Source organism: Numenius arquata, chromosome 5, assembly GCF_964106895.1.
Source record: "Numenius arquata chromosome 5, bNumArq3.hap1.1, whole genome shotgun sequence".
In the NCBI taxonomy this organism is placed as follows: Eukaryota; Metazoa; Chordata; class Aves; order Charadriiformes; family Scolopacidae; genus Numenius; species Numenius arquata.
In genome coordinates, this window is record NC_133580.1 from 2,382,430 (window position 1) to 2,394,156 (window position 11,727).

Below are 11,727 nucleotides of genomic sequence, written 5' to 3' on the forward strand. Positions count from 1 at the left end.
GGTATTCATGGATTTCTAACATATAATAAAATAGTCGATACGTTTTATGCCTTATCTTCATGCCCTATTGCACATTTCTCAAATGCAATAAATATTGCTATCTGGTTCAGTACCAGGTATTTATTGTAAGTCCCATATTCATCATAAGCATAAGGAGCACAGTGGAGGCCAGTCGAAATGTGCTTTCAAACAACGGTTCTGGGTCAAAAAGAAGGGCCGTGCAGCATCCCAGCCCTGGACCTGACCTGTCTCCATAGGAGCAGCCTGAACATCCAAAAGAAGGGAGCCGGCAGCCCCTTTATCCTGCAGCATGTGTGGAATGCTGGAAAAAAATGGGATACACCAACACCACGGCGGTGGCCAGAATTTGTAGTATCTGATGACCCTACGGATAGAAAATACAGCTGCTGGGGAAGCAAGGGAGAGCATGGTGGCTGCAGGCAAGGCGAACGCCCAGGGATGGAGCCCTAGCACAGCTCTCCTCTCCAAAATAAATCCTGAGCATCTTCTGGATCTCCCTCCTGGAGCCAGAGCCGGGGCGGGATGCAGCAACCCGTGGAGTGCCCAGGGACCACTCTCATCCGGAGCAACTCGCTCCAGGCAACGCCAGCGTTTCATTTTTTAATGGAATAAATGAACTTCTAGGATGGTTTTCAGAATTACGATTTTTTCAGAGTTCCTTCTTTCCTCTGTTAAATAAAACGCAACGCAATTACTGTGCTGTTCTCCCCGGGATTGCAGAGCTGAGCCCAAGCGACACCTCAAGATCTGTAAGCGCTGAAAACACTTTGATTCTAAATCGACACTCTGCAAATCCACTTCAATTTTAAGTGTTCAGTCTGCTTTTTTTTTTTTTGCTAAATTAACGTAAAACAGTTCTGCTGTTTTCCCTTGCACGTGGGCTGAAAAAAAGACACCCTTCTTGTAAGGAAACCCGAGTCTAAGTCCTGTCCTCTGCGAAACACCACCTCTACGCTCATGACTGTGCCGAGAACGGGATCTGCCCGACTGCTATTAAGGCTCCTCTTCCTCATCGTTTTCTATTGCATAAGCGCGTCCAAGCCTCGCGTCCCTCTGCTCCCAATAGCTCCCAGTTAGCAGGGCTCTTGCATATCAAGGTTTCGTTAAGAAATCAGCAGCAAAATGCACAGGCTCTCAGTTGCACAAGGAAAATAGATCTTTGTTGGGTTGGTTATTCTCTTGGAGGGCGAGGGTGTGGTGAGTAGGGTTACAGATAAGGCCTTTTTGAGAATACATTTAGCATTCAATACTTAACGCTGTCTTAATAAAGTCCAGTCATGTATGATCCGGCCCTGATCGATCGGTGAGATCACAAATAGCTCCGTGGTTTGTTGGTTGTTTTGTGGTTTGTTTTTTTTTTTTCTCTTATCTTATGAACTGAATGAAAGAAAAGGTTCAGAGTCGTATTTAAAAGTAATGACTTCGCTTTTGAAAGTTCAAACGATATTGGCATGGCAAGGTTAGACATTTAGGAAACACCAAAGCTATGACAGGAGAGCGCTTTTGACAGGCTCTGCATCGAAAATGGTTAAGAAACTACTCAAAGGAAAAGTAAATAGCAATAAATGTATGAAATGTATTAGTTCTGTTTTTATAACTATTTTAGAATTTATCCCAGGTTCTTATAAAATATATAAAACTGAGATACAAAGAATTAGCAATGTAACTTTGCATTTCAAATGATCTTCAGCTACAGGTTTTGCTTTAAGAAAACAGACACTTGAAAAGCAGCTGTTCTGTAGTCTCTAGATGCAGACACTTGAGTTCCTGGCAAACTTACCGTCAGTGGTTTTCTGAACTCCTCCACCATTCCAACTCTCTCCTATAATGAAACTCAACACTTCACCATGAAGTTTTTCCGCTCATGGTTTCAAAGAGAGGACGTTACCATTTCCCAGCATTGGTTTCAAAGTTCCTTTTTTCTTTTTGTTTTTCCCCTTTTTTTTTTTTCCATTTTTTTTCCATTTTTTTTTCCTTTTTTTTTTTTTTTTTTTTTCCCTTTATGAGCTTTAAACCACAGGGTGAATCCATGAAATGAGGTAAGTAAATTTGGCACACTTTTAGTCATGTCCATAAAACTTTTGGTAAGTTGTATAAGTGAACAATATCGTTTTCATCGTGAGTTACAGGTGCTTTCAAAGGGGGGTGGTTAGTACTTAACAACTGGAATGTTTCTAGTAAAACCAAAAGGCATAGCTGCAGAAAACACTCACAACCCAATGTTGATAGAGAAGTAAAAATATATACAATACAGTCACTTGTTCATAGTTTGGCACAATTTTTTGTTGTTGTGGGTAATAGTGCATAAACTACTGTACAACAGTATGACTTTTAAAACAGTCTTTCACAGAGAATACCAGATTAGGTTTGCTTTCAAATAATAAAATTCCCACAATTTCAAACTTTTCATTTCAGCACTTACATTTCAACATACCACAAGGCAGATTTCGAAAAGGAACCGACGGGAAAAAAAACCCAAACCCCAACTGAAGGAAAAAATAATAATAATAAAAAAAAAAAAAAAAAAAGAAACAAACATCAACCGTCTTTCTAGAAAAGGGAGTCTCTTCTTCAAATACAGGAAAACCCAAAAATGTTGTTTCTGCTTTAAGAAGAATGAAGTCTGATTCCCTGCAGGAAAAAATCAAACATTTGATGCCATCTTAGTTAGCTCGTCTGGAGTCACCACGACGGAGCGAACGCGCTAAAGGCGGGCGGGTGCAGAAGATGCAGCTTTAGATGATGCAGGTTAGGAGATAAACAGCAGAGGGGGCCAGAAAGCACTCAAAATTGCCACGTGAAGCTCAATTAGGAACGAGTTCTCATTTGCAAAGTAAAGAGCCTTTAAGTTTCAAGATCTTGGCTTTTGGATGCATAACCTCTTTTTTTTTTTTTTTTTTTTTTTTGTGGTTTATTTTTTACAAAACGTTCCAAAAAAAAAAAAAAAAAAAAGTCTTTCCTCATCAAAATCATTAAAAAGAGCGTGTAATCATGGTTTGTTTGTTTGTTTGTTTTTTTCCCCCCCAATAAATAAGTAATTAAAAACTGAAGAAGCCAAACAGCAGAAAAGAGTAGCCTTGTTAGTGTTTTTAACCCCAGCCAAGCCAGAAAATTGGTCATTCTTTTAGGTAGCTTGCAAGTAAGAAGTATTTTCATGCATGTAAAAAAAAAAAAACCCAAAAAACCAAAAAACCCAAAGGAAAAAAAAAAACAAACCCAACCCCAAAACCAACCAAAACTGTAAAAGGGGAACGTCTTTTTTTTTTTTTTTTTTTTTTTTTCCTTTTTTTTTTTTTCATGCAACTTTTGCTTTCAGGAAGGAAAAACTGAGGAACAGCGGGCTTAGCAGGTGGGAGGGAGGTTAAGGGGCATTCCAGCCAGTTTGGTGCAGCATTACCTCAGTTTCTCAAAAGCAGCTGTCACGGGGGGGTCCTTGTGGGGCTGTTCGCGGTCCGTTCGCTTTATTTTACAGTTCTCATCCCTCAGCGATTTCGAACTGGATTTATGCCGGTAGAGTTTTTTATGGGTAGGTCCGTTATTGCCTAAAGTGCTCAGGTTACTATAGTTTTTATCAAAAAAGGGAGTGTGAATGTCCGTGGTGAACCCGGTCGAGCAGTTGGGGCGACCGGGGTCGCCGGTGGCGGCTTTGCCGTTTTTGCTTGAGCCCTTGTTGTTCGACTTGTGGTTCTTCGCCGCCCCCGGCGAGCCGCCGTTCGCCTTCTTCTTCGCCTCTTGGGACGTCCCTGCCAAAATTTTAAGAGTTTTCAGTTTCAGGCTGTTGGACTCCGGCGACCGGAATATGTCTGGAACGCTGTTGTGGCCAACAGGCCCCCACAAGGGCTCGATGGAGGCCATCATAAACCTCTGGACGTCCGCCATGCCCGACGCGATGTTGGACAGGATGTTGGAAGGTTCCTCAAACTCCCTCTGATCGTCGTCCAGGAGACTGGTGGCGTTGCCCAGGCTGGCTTCCGACCAGCCCGTGCCACCCTCTTTTCCCAGCGCCCAGTCTCCGGAGAGCCCGTTGTGCTTGCCCAGTTTGACCCCGGCCGGGCTGCAATGCTGAGCGCTCTCGGCAAGGCCTTTGGTGGTGGTGGCCACGTTGCTCAGCTGGTTGACCACCCTGCTGCCAACGGCCGGAGCCTTCTCGCCATTGACTCCCACCGCGTTTTTCCCTTTCCTGGCGGATTTGGGCGCCTGCCTGGAGTTTTTCCCTTGGGGCTTATCGGTTCCTTTGTTGGTTTTGGGCGATTTTTTCCGGGTGGCTTTCTGGGAAGAGCTTTGGTTTGTACCCACATTCTTGCTGGATGAACTTTTCCTCTTCGATTTTGACACTTTGCTATTGGTGCTAATTTGACCAGATGGCTCATTAAATGTTGACAAGCATGGACTCTTTTCGAGAAGGCTGACAGAATCTTCATCGTTGAACATATGGAACTGGAACTGGTGATTATTTAAAGCAAACCCATTATCTGCCTGATCCTCGGTCTGCAGGACCCCACAGTTCCACTTGACCTTCTCGGAGCTGTTGAGGGCGGCCTGGGGGCTCTCCTGAAAGCCCTTCAGGGTGCCCAGAGGCTTGGCGTCGGACCCAGCTATCTGCGGGGACAGGTTGGGAGTGTCCGGAGGGGACATCTCCGAAAGCGACGACTGGCGGAACTTATCGGGCGTGAAGTTGGAAATGTCTAAAAGGTCCGTGGACTCCTTCAAAGGGGTGATTTCATCTATGCTCTGCTGGATCACTAGCTTGGGACTGCAGTGGGCCAAGAAATCGTCATTAATATCATCCTCGCCGTCCTTTTCACAAGACTTTAAACTTAAAGAACTGTAATTGCTAGAACTAACTGACAATGAACCCACTGAATCAAAACTAATGAGCCTGCCATCATCTGTACTTAGTGTACCTCGTTGGAAATGAAAGCGCCCCTCTCCATTATTAAAATGACATGACTGATAAGAATCATCAGACTGCACTTGTTGGCTATCCGGCATGTAATTTTTTTGGTAGAGCAATTTGCTGCTATTCAGATTGACTTGAGTGTATCCAGAGGCGGGGAGGCCGTCTGCGCCGGGGGCGCCACCGCCCCCGAACTCACTCGTCAGCCCGGCCGCGTCCCGCAGGTCACCGGGGAAGTCCTGGCCGTTGCTGCCGGCGGCTTTGCCGGCCGGCCACATGCCGCCGAAGCTGCTCTGCTCCATCTCCAAGTGGCCGGGCGACTGCTGGAGCTCCGACTCGGAGGGAGGGGAGAGGACGCAGCTCTGCGCCGGCTGCAGAGCCGGGAAGGGCTTTTCTGCTGGGACGATGCTGGGGAGCGGGTGCTGCTGCTGCTCGGAGGGATGCTGGGCGAAGTACGAGATACTGGTGTTGCTCGACAAATCAGAAGCATCTAACAACGTCTGCAGATACCCTCCGGGAATAAGGGGTACATTGGTGGTGATATTAGCAGATGGCAGAGGCTTGTCTGAAGAGGAGGTGGATGGTAGGAAAGGAGAATTTTTAGCAACCTTATCCTCGTGGCACTCCGGGAGAGGGGAGCTGTCTGAAGCAGAAGGAACGTTTTCGTCCTTCAGGCGCAGTGCAGAGTCCTGGTTTTCCAGCGCCGGGGAGCCCTCCGCCGTGCTGGCAGCAGCTTTGATCTTCTTGCACTTCAACCTGGCTTCACTTTTGAATTTGATCCTGCGGAGCACTTTCCTCTCCGTCCCCTTGTGCTCCCGCTCCTGCGGTTTGCATTTCACGGCGGCGATGCCCGTGATGTCATTTAGGTGTAATCCGTTGGCACAGCTGGGGGTGGCGATGGCTAACGCCGGCAGCCCTTTCAGGCCCGCGTCCTCTTTACTGCTGCAAGGCTGCTTGTGATCAGAGGAGCAAGAGCCCAGCTTGTTCACTGATTGCTCGATGGCTTTAATTCTTTGAATCCGGTGCCTGTTTGCTAGCTTGCATTTTCGCTTCCGTGGGTGAGGGAGGAACGAAGCATCTGAGCCGTTAAGATAGAAATTCTGCTTGTGGTAGAGAGACGATCTGAGCAAATCCAGCCGGCTCTGCTGCCTCTCCTGCCAGAAGCCCTTCAGCGGGGCCAGCTTTTCGTATTTGCTGAGCAGCTCCTCGTTCAGGGTAACAGTTGTCTCGTTGGCATCCACTTTGCTGAGCTTCACCAGCATATGCTTCTCCCCTTTAAACCTGTTAATGATGATGTACTTGATGATAACGGGGGGCTCCTTGCGAGAGACTTTTCGCCGCTTCTTGGGGCACCACTCGTCGTCGTCCTCTTCCTTGGGCCCGTCCGGGAGCCACTCCTTCTTGTCCAGGATCTTCTCATTCTCGATGGAGTCCACATCGTACAGGTAGTCGTCGCTGTATCGCACTTTCCTCTTCGCCCGCAACCCGTAGTTCTGCTGAATGAAGGAGCTGGAGTGGTCCCGGGACAGGTACCGACTGCAGTCCTTGATATCCCGCAGCACGTCGAAGGAGGACTCCGTGCAAGTGCTGTCGTCGCTGAACTCCCCGGAGTCCTCCGTGGAATTCACCGAGTCCAAGAAGTGGCTCCTCTTGGAGCCCACGTACTGCACCATCTCCGTGCTGTTGCAAGATTTATTTAAGGCAGCTTTCTCCTCCTCCTCGCCCTCCTCTTCCTCGCCGTCCTCCTCCTCCTCCCCCCAGATGATGCCTTCCTCAGATTTGAATTGTGAAGGGTCGGTGGCACCGCTGGGCCCCCTTTTCAGGGTGCTCCTGCTGTCCCTTTTGGTGCAGTTGCTGAACACGCTGGGGAAGAAGTTGAACTGGGCGTCCTCCTGTAGGGTGGTGGTCTTCTCCCTCACGTTGTCCTGGAAAGATTCGTATCTAATCTTTAGGGAGCAGACATCGCTTCCCAAGGTGGAATCGTCATCATCGAACATGTAATTATCCACGTCTTCCTCGGAAAACAGATTTACAGAAAGCTCATTTTTGGAGCAGAGGTCAAGCAGCTCAATTTTACTTTCACTAATGAAAGATTCAAAATAGCCCCATTCCTGGTTGGGATTTGTTAGTAAAGGTTCCTCACCGTTGCATTTGTCTAATAGTAATCCCTCGTAATAATTTTTCTGAGTGGGGTCCTCTGAATCACTGTCAGATTTTTCTGCATCTCTTTTGTCCGCTGCCCTCGATTTATGCATAGGGAAGCTTAAAAGCTGGTCTGAAAGCAGTTGATCCCCATATCTCATGGTTTCTCCTGTGCTCATGCAGTGAATCCCTATATCAGAGACCGAACAGGTGTCATAATCCCTATTTATATCCCCCACTTTCAAGCTTATTCCCGGCTCTGCATCAATGCCGTCCTTCGATTCAATAAAGCAGCCCAGACAGGTCCGACTCGGCTGCATCAAGCAGTCACCCGTCAGCGCCGACATCCCTCCGGGCTCCATCATGGTGAAGGGAGCCTTCTCGCAGTCGCCCGGCAGCGACCAGGAGCTCATGCCCTTCGTCACGCAGGACGTGAGGGAGATGGCGTGGGCGGAGGAGTCATCCGAGGCGTGCTCGGGGACATCCGTCAGCCTCAGGGGCGACGGGGGGCTCAGCAAACAGGGCTTCTTTGAAGTCAGGGGAGGCAGCGCCCGGTGGCACGCGTGGTTTTCCTTCTGAGCTGTCGTCAGGGCTGAGAAGGTGACCGCAGCCTCGGCGGCGGTGCAAGGCCTCTCATCGCCACCATCCAGGGAGTGCGGTTCTGGGAGGGAGGGAAGGGAATGGGAAGGAGAAAAGAAAGGAAAAAAGAGAGAGGGTTTACAAGCCTTGCAGTTCTGCCGGGGCTCGCCATCCCGCTCCCCTTCTCCCCAGGGCTCGGTGGTGACTTTTCCCAACCGCTCCTTCGGGAAGCGGCAAAGGCCCTTCCTGCGGGAGCGTGATCCTTCCCTTCTGGATCTCATTAACACGGTGATGTGCAAGGAAGGGAGAGGTAAACACTCTCCCCCCCTGCAGCCAGCTGGAAGAGGTACAAGAGTACGTTTGAAAAACCAAAACCATCCGTTCTTTCCTCCTCATATACATACCGTTACCTGGATACTGCCTTTCAAACCTGACAAGGTTATTAAAAAAACAAAACAAGCCTAATAAAAAATGTTCCCATTAACATTGAAAAAATTAATGGAAAAATAAGATTCTTAAAGAAACAAAGCATCCCCCCCTGCAGTGTCTTGCAGCTAAAACATACCTGAACGGCGTTACTGCTCGAGAGTCAGAAAGTTAAGGCTATTTTTAAAAGCCCCATAGTCTTTTTGTCACTGTCCATGCCAAGGGAAAGCAGAAGGTAACACAGAGTTTAAAGCAATTATTCTTAGAATTATTGTGGGTTTTGCCATTCTTCCCTAATCTCTAAAAACGTCTTTTTAAATAATGTAAAGATTTTTTTTTTAACCTACAGGCTTTTTATTTTTACCTCGTCGCACTCTTTTATGGCAGAATAAAGTTATGAATATACTTTTATCTGACTTCTGGCTCAGCGGACGGTATGACCCTTGAAATTTAAATACGACGTCTTTTCATCCATGAACACGCTCTGATATCTCTGCATTAAAAAAAAAATAATATACCAGTGTGGGCATTCACAGCAGCTGGAATCCTCGGCCGACTCAGGGCTGAGCCGGGTGCTTTTGTCGTGGCTCACATCTTACCTTTTCGGTGGCTCCCCTGAAGGCTGGGGGGGCAAGAGTGGAAGCGGCGCAGGCTTTCTGAGGAGGGAAAAGCGCTTTAAAACGCAGCTGGAGCACCAGGCTGTCACGAGAAATGGGGAATCCGAAGGGATGTGGCACCTCCACGGCCGCTGCGACCCTCCGTGGCAACTGGTTTTATGAAAAACCGATCGAAAAGCAGCAAGTCTCCCCCTGCACCGATGCCAACCGGCATCAGGGAAGGCTCGTGTGGGCACGGGTACCACCGGCACATGGGCAGTATGAAAAGGGAGCGGGATGCGATGCCGAGCGTAAAACTGAGAGAAGGTCAAAATCCCCCTGATCTCACCCCAAAAGCTCCCAGCAGTTTTGTGCTACGGGGGCCTTAGGGATGGAGCCACCGGTGAAGCCTTAAGCCAGTCCAAGCAAACTCAGTCAGAGCCACGCAGCGCTCTAAGAACTTCAAACCAACTTCCCAAACACTACACAAATCAAAGCAGAAGTGCAAAGCAAGGCCTGTCAACATCTTCAACACGTGTGGCTTGGAAAAGAGCAGGCTGGCTTGCTTGAAAGCTGTGCTGCTTCCCTTCCCTCAGAAAGGGTTAAAAAAAAAAAAAAAAAAAGAAAAAAGAGCTGATTTTTGAGTCCCTCCCACCAGTTTTTAGATCAGAAACGCAGAGGTGGTATCTTTTTCCTTAAGCACCAAAACAAATTAACCAGTGCAGTTCCACTTCAGGAGTAAAATAAAATAAAAATCAGCTTGGAGCTGACAGGAAGCACGGAAAATTTGAGGATAAAAGAAAAATGCCTGTGAATGCTGTAAGACTCAAAAAAGGGGGGGGAGAAAGAAAGCTGGAATTCAATCTCAAATGCTGCATTCAATACACAGAGATGCCATTATATAAAATAAACTCTCTCTGGGTGTTCCTTTAGGTTTATACTTGTGTAAGTGAACTTAACTCCTGTGAAATAGAAATGCCAAAACTTGATTTTCTAGGGCTGGTATCATCCTAAAATCAGGCACATGTTCAATTGATGCTCTAAAGTAAACAATGCTCATTAAAAACATGCTTAAAAAAAGAAAACGCTGGAGACACAGCACCACCTTTCCTGCTTTAACTCAACAACCATCCAAAAGCACATGGGCAGCCTGAGCAGAAAATCTGGAAGCATCTTGCTGGGAATTGGGGAGACCAGTCCCAAACTGGGCAATGCAGCGGCCAGTTTTTTATATTTAGGGCAAGAGGAGGCAAAAAGCATCAGCCCCATCCCCAAGTGCCATCGACGGGGCGGTGGTGGCACCAGAGCCACTCGCTGGCTCACCGCTTCGGATTCAGCAGCAACTCCTACACAGCAATGTTTAATTAAAGCGCTTTTTAAGCCCTGTTTAATTGAATTCCATGGAAGTGGTATCAGATTCTAGAGAACACCCATCTCTACTGAGCAGGTAAGCACTGATTTTATTGCTGATTAGACAAGGGGACCATGGCTAGAAAATCTCCTTGTAGCTCCAGCAGCTGTGGCTTTACCATTCATGGTCATGAAGGAGACGGGCTGACAAAGACAGATACCTCCAAAATTACATCAAAGGGGCAAGAACAAGCGTATGCTTCACCTGCCACCAGCACACGTTGAGGGGTCCCCACGGACACCCTCGTGGCTGGACACACTCCAGTTTTTGGTAATGAACAAGAAGAACATTTGCCTCTACGCACCTTGTTTTGAGACGACAGAAGGATTTGAACGTACAAGATGTCAGAGGACCAAGTCCTTGATATCTAATAGGGTCAAAATTCTATCTAAATATCTCTCTCTCTCAAGATTTATAGGCCAATACAAAATGTAAAAAGCCATGAAATTAAACATAAAAACGTGGTGAAGAATGAAAATGTCAAATTCTGTCTCAACACTGGACTAGCATTTACTGTGGCTAGTGACTAAAGTCCAAACGACTTGAGAAAATGCTCAGAGGATTATTTATTTCAATCAAGTTTTCAGGCAGCAGAACACTGTTATTCCTAACCAGTTAGTTTTTGAAAGCAAGTATGGAATCGGTTAAACGGATACAGATAAAGGTAGATGTTTTGGGCCGGCTGCTGGAAGGGGCTGATCCTTCCCCACCAATGTCGATGGAAGCTGGAATGATTTCGTGGCTCCCAGGAGCCCGACCGTGGCCAGCAGCACCAGTGGCCAGGGGATCCCACCGGCTGGCCAACAGGCTATGCAGAAAAGTCAATAATGAACTCACAAGTCCAGCCTTCCTTTTCCGTGGGTGCTAATCCAGGTTTATTTCTTCTACTCAACCTCTAATTTTTCCCCAGTTCGTAGGGACTAAGCATCCTTCAGTCCGATTATGCTAAGATTGGCCAGTGGGTTCACAAGTAATTGAGAAGAGAGGGAAAGATTCCCAACAGACAGAGGGGCTATGTGGTCTTCTATGGCTTTTTTCCTCTCAGAAACCATACTAAAATCCATAATTCAAACTGCACGTGCACACAAACGTTTCCAACCATGCATATGCATGGGCAAAAGCAGTAGTTGTTAAGACCTAAAAAGGCGTAGATTCATAGCTGGAGTGACATCTGTGCAGAAAATACACATTTACCCTATTGCTCCACATTGCAGAGATACCTGCAAACCACTAAAATTAAATACACGAAAGGAATTAGGAAAATAAGTTGGCTTGCAAAGTTGTCGCTGCTCCCTCATGTACTGTAATTAAGTTCCTTACCATTTTCTTTCACCCCATTAATCAGGATAGTTTCTTGGTCTTCTGAGGCACAATCCTGCTCTTGTTGGTCATCCATCAATTTAACCTCTTTCTGTTCACTCCATGCCCCACTGCATCTGGCCAACCTGCACATTTCCAGAAACATAACCACAGTCAGAACAATTCCCAGAATCAGCTCAAGGAACCGTGAATAAAAAATAACAACAATAAAAAAACACCCCGCACGACGTCACGTGCTGCCCTTACCCTGCTTAAAAGGAGAAATACTATTTATTTAGGCCATCGTATTTTCATTTTCACTTTTCCACTCCAAAAGCCCAGTCCAATGTATTTTG

At 46.9% G+C, this 11,727-nt stretch overlaps 1 protein-coding gene across 1 annotated transcript; it reads right to left on the bottom strand.

The window, feature by feature from the left end:
• Nucleotides 1-2,439: 2,439 nt before the first annotated feature.
• Nucleotides 2,440-11,468, bottom strand: NEXMIF (neurite extension and migration factor). The gene is given in 4 exon segments (XM_074148179.1): nt 2,440-2,493; nt 2,496-2,652; nt 3,419-7,721; nt 11,393-11,468. Coding segments are annotated over 4 exon segments (4,590 nt in total).
• Nucleotides 11,469-11,727: the final 259 nt, after the last annotated feature.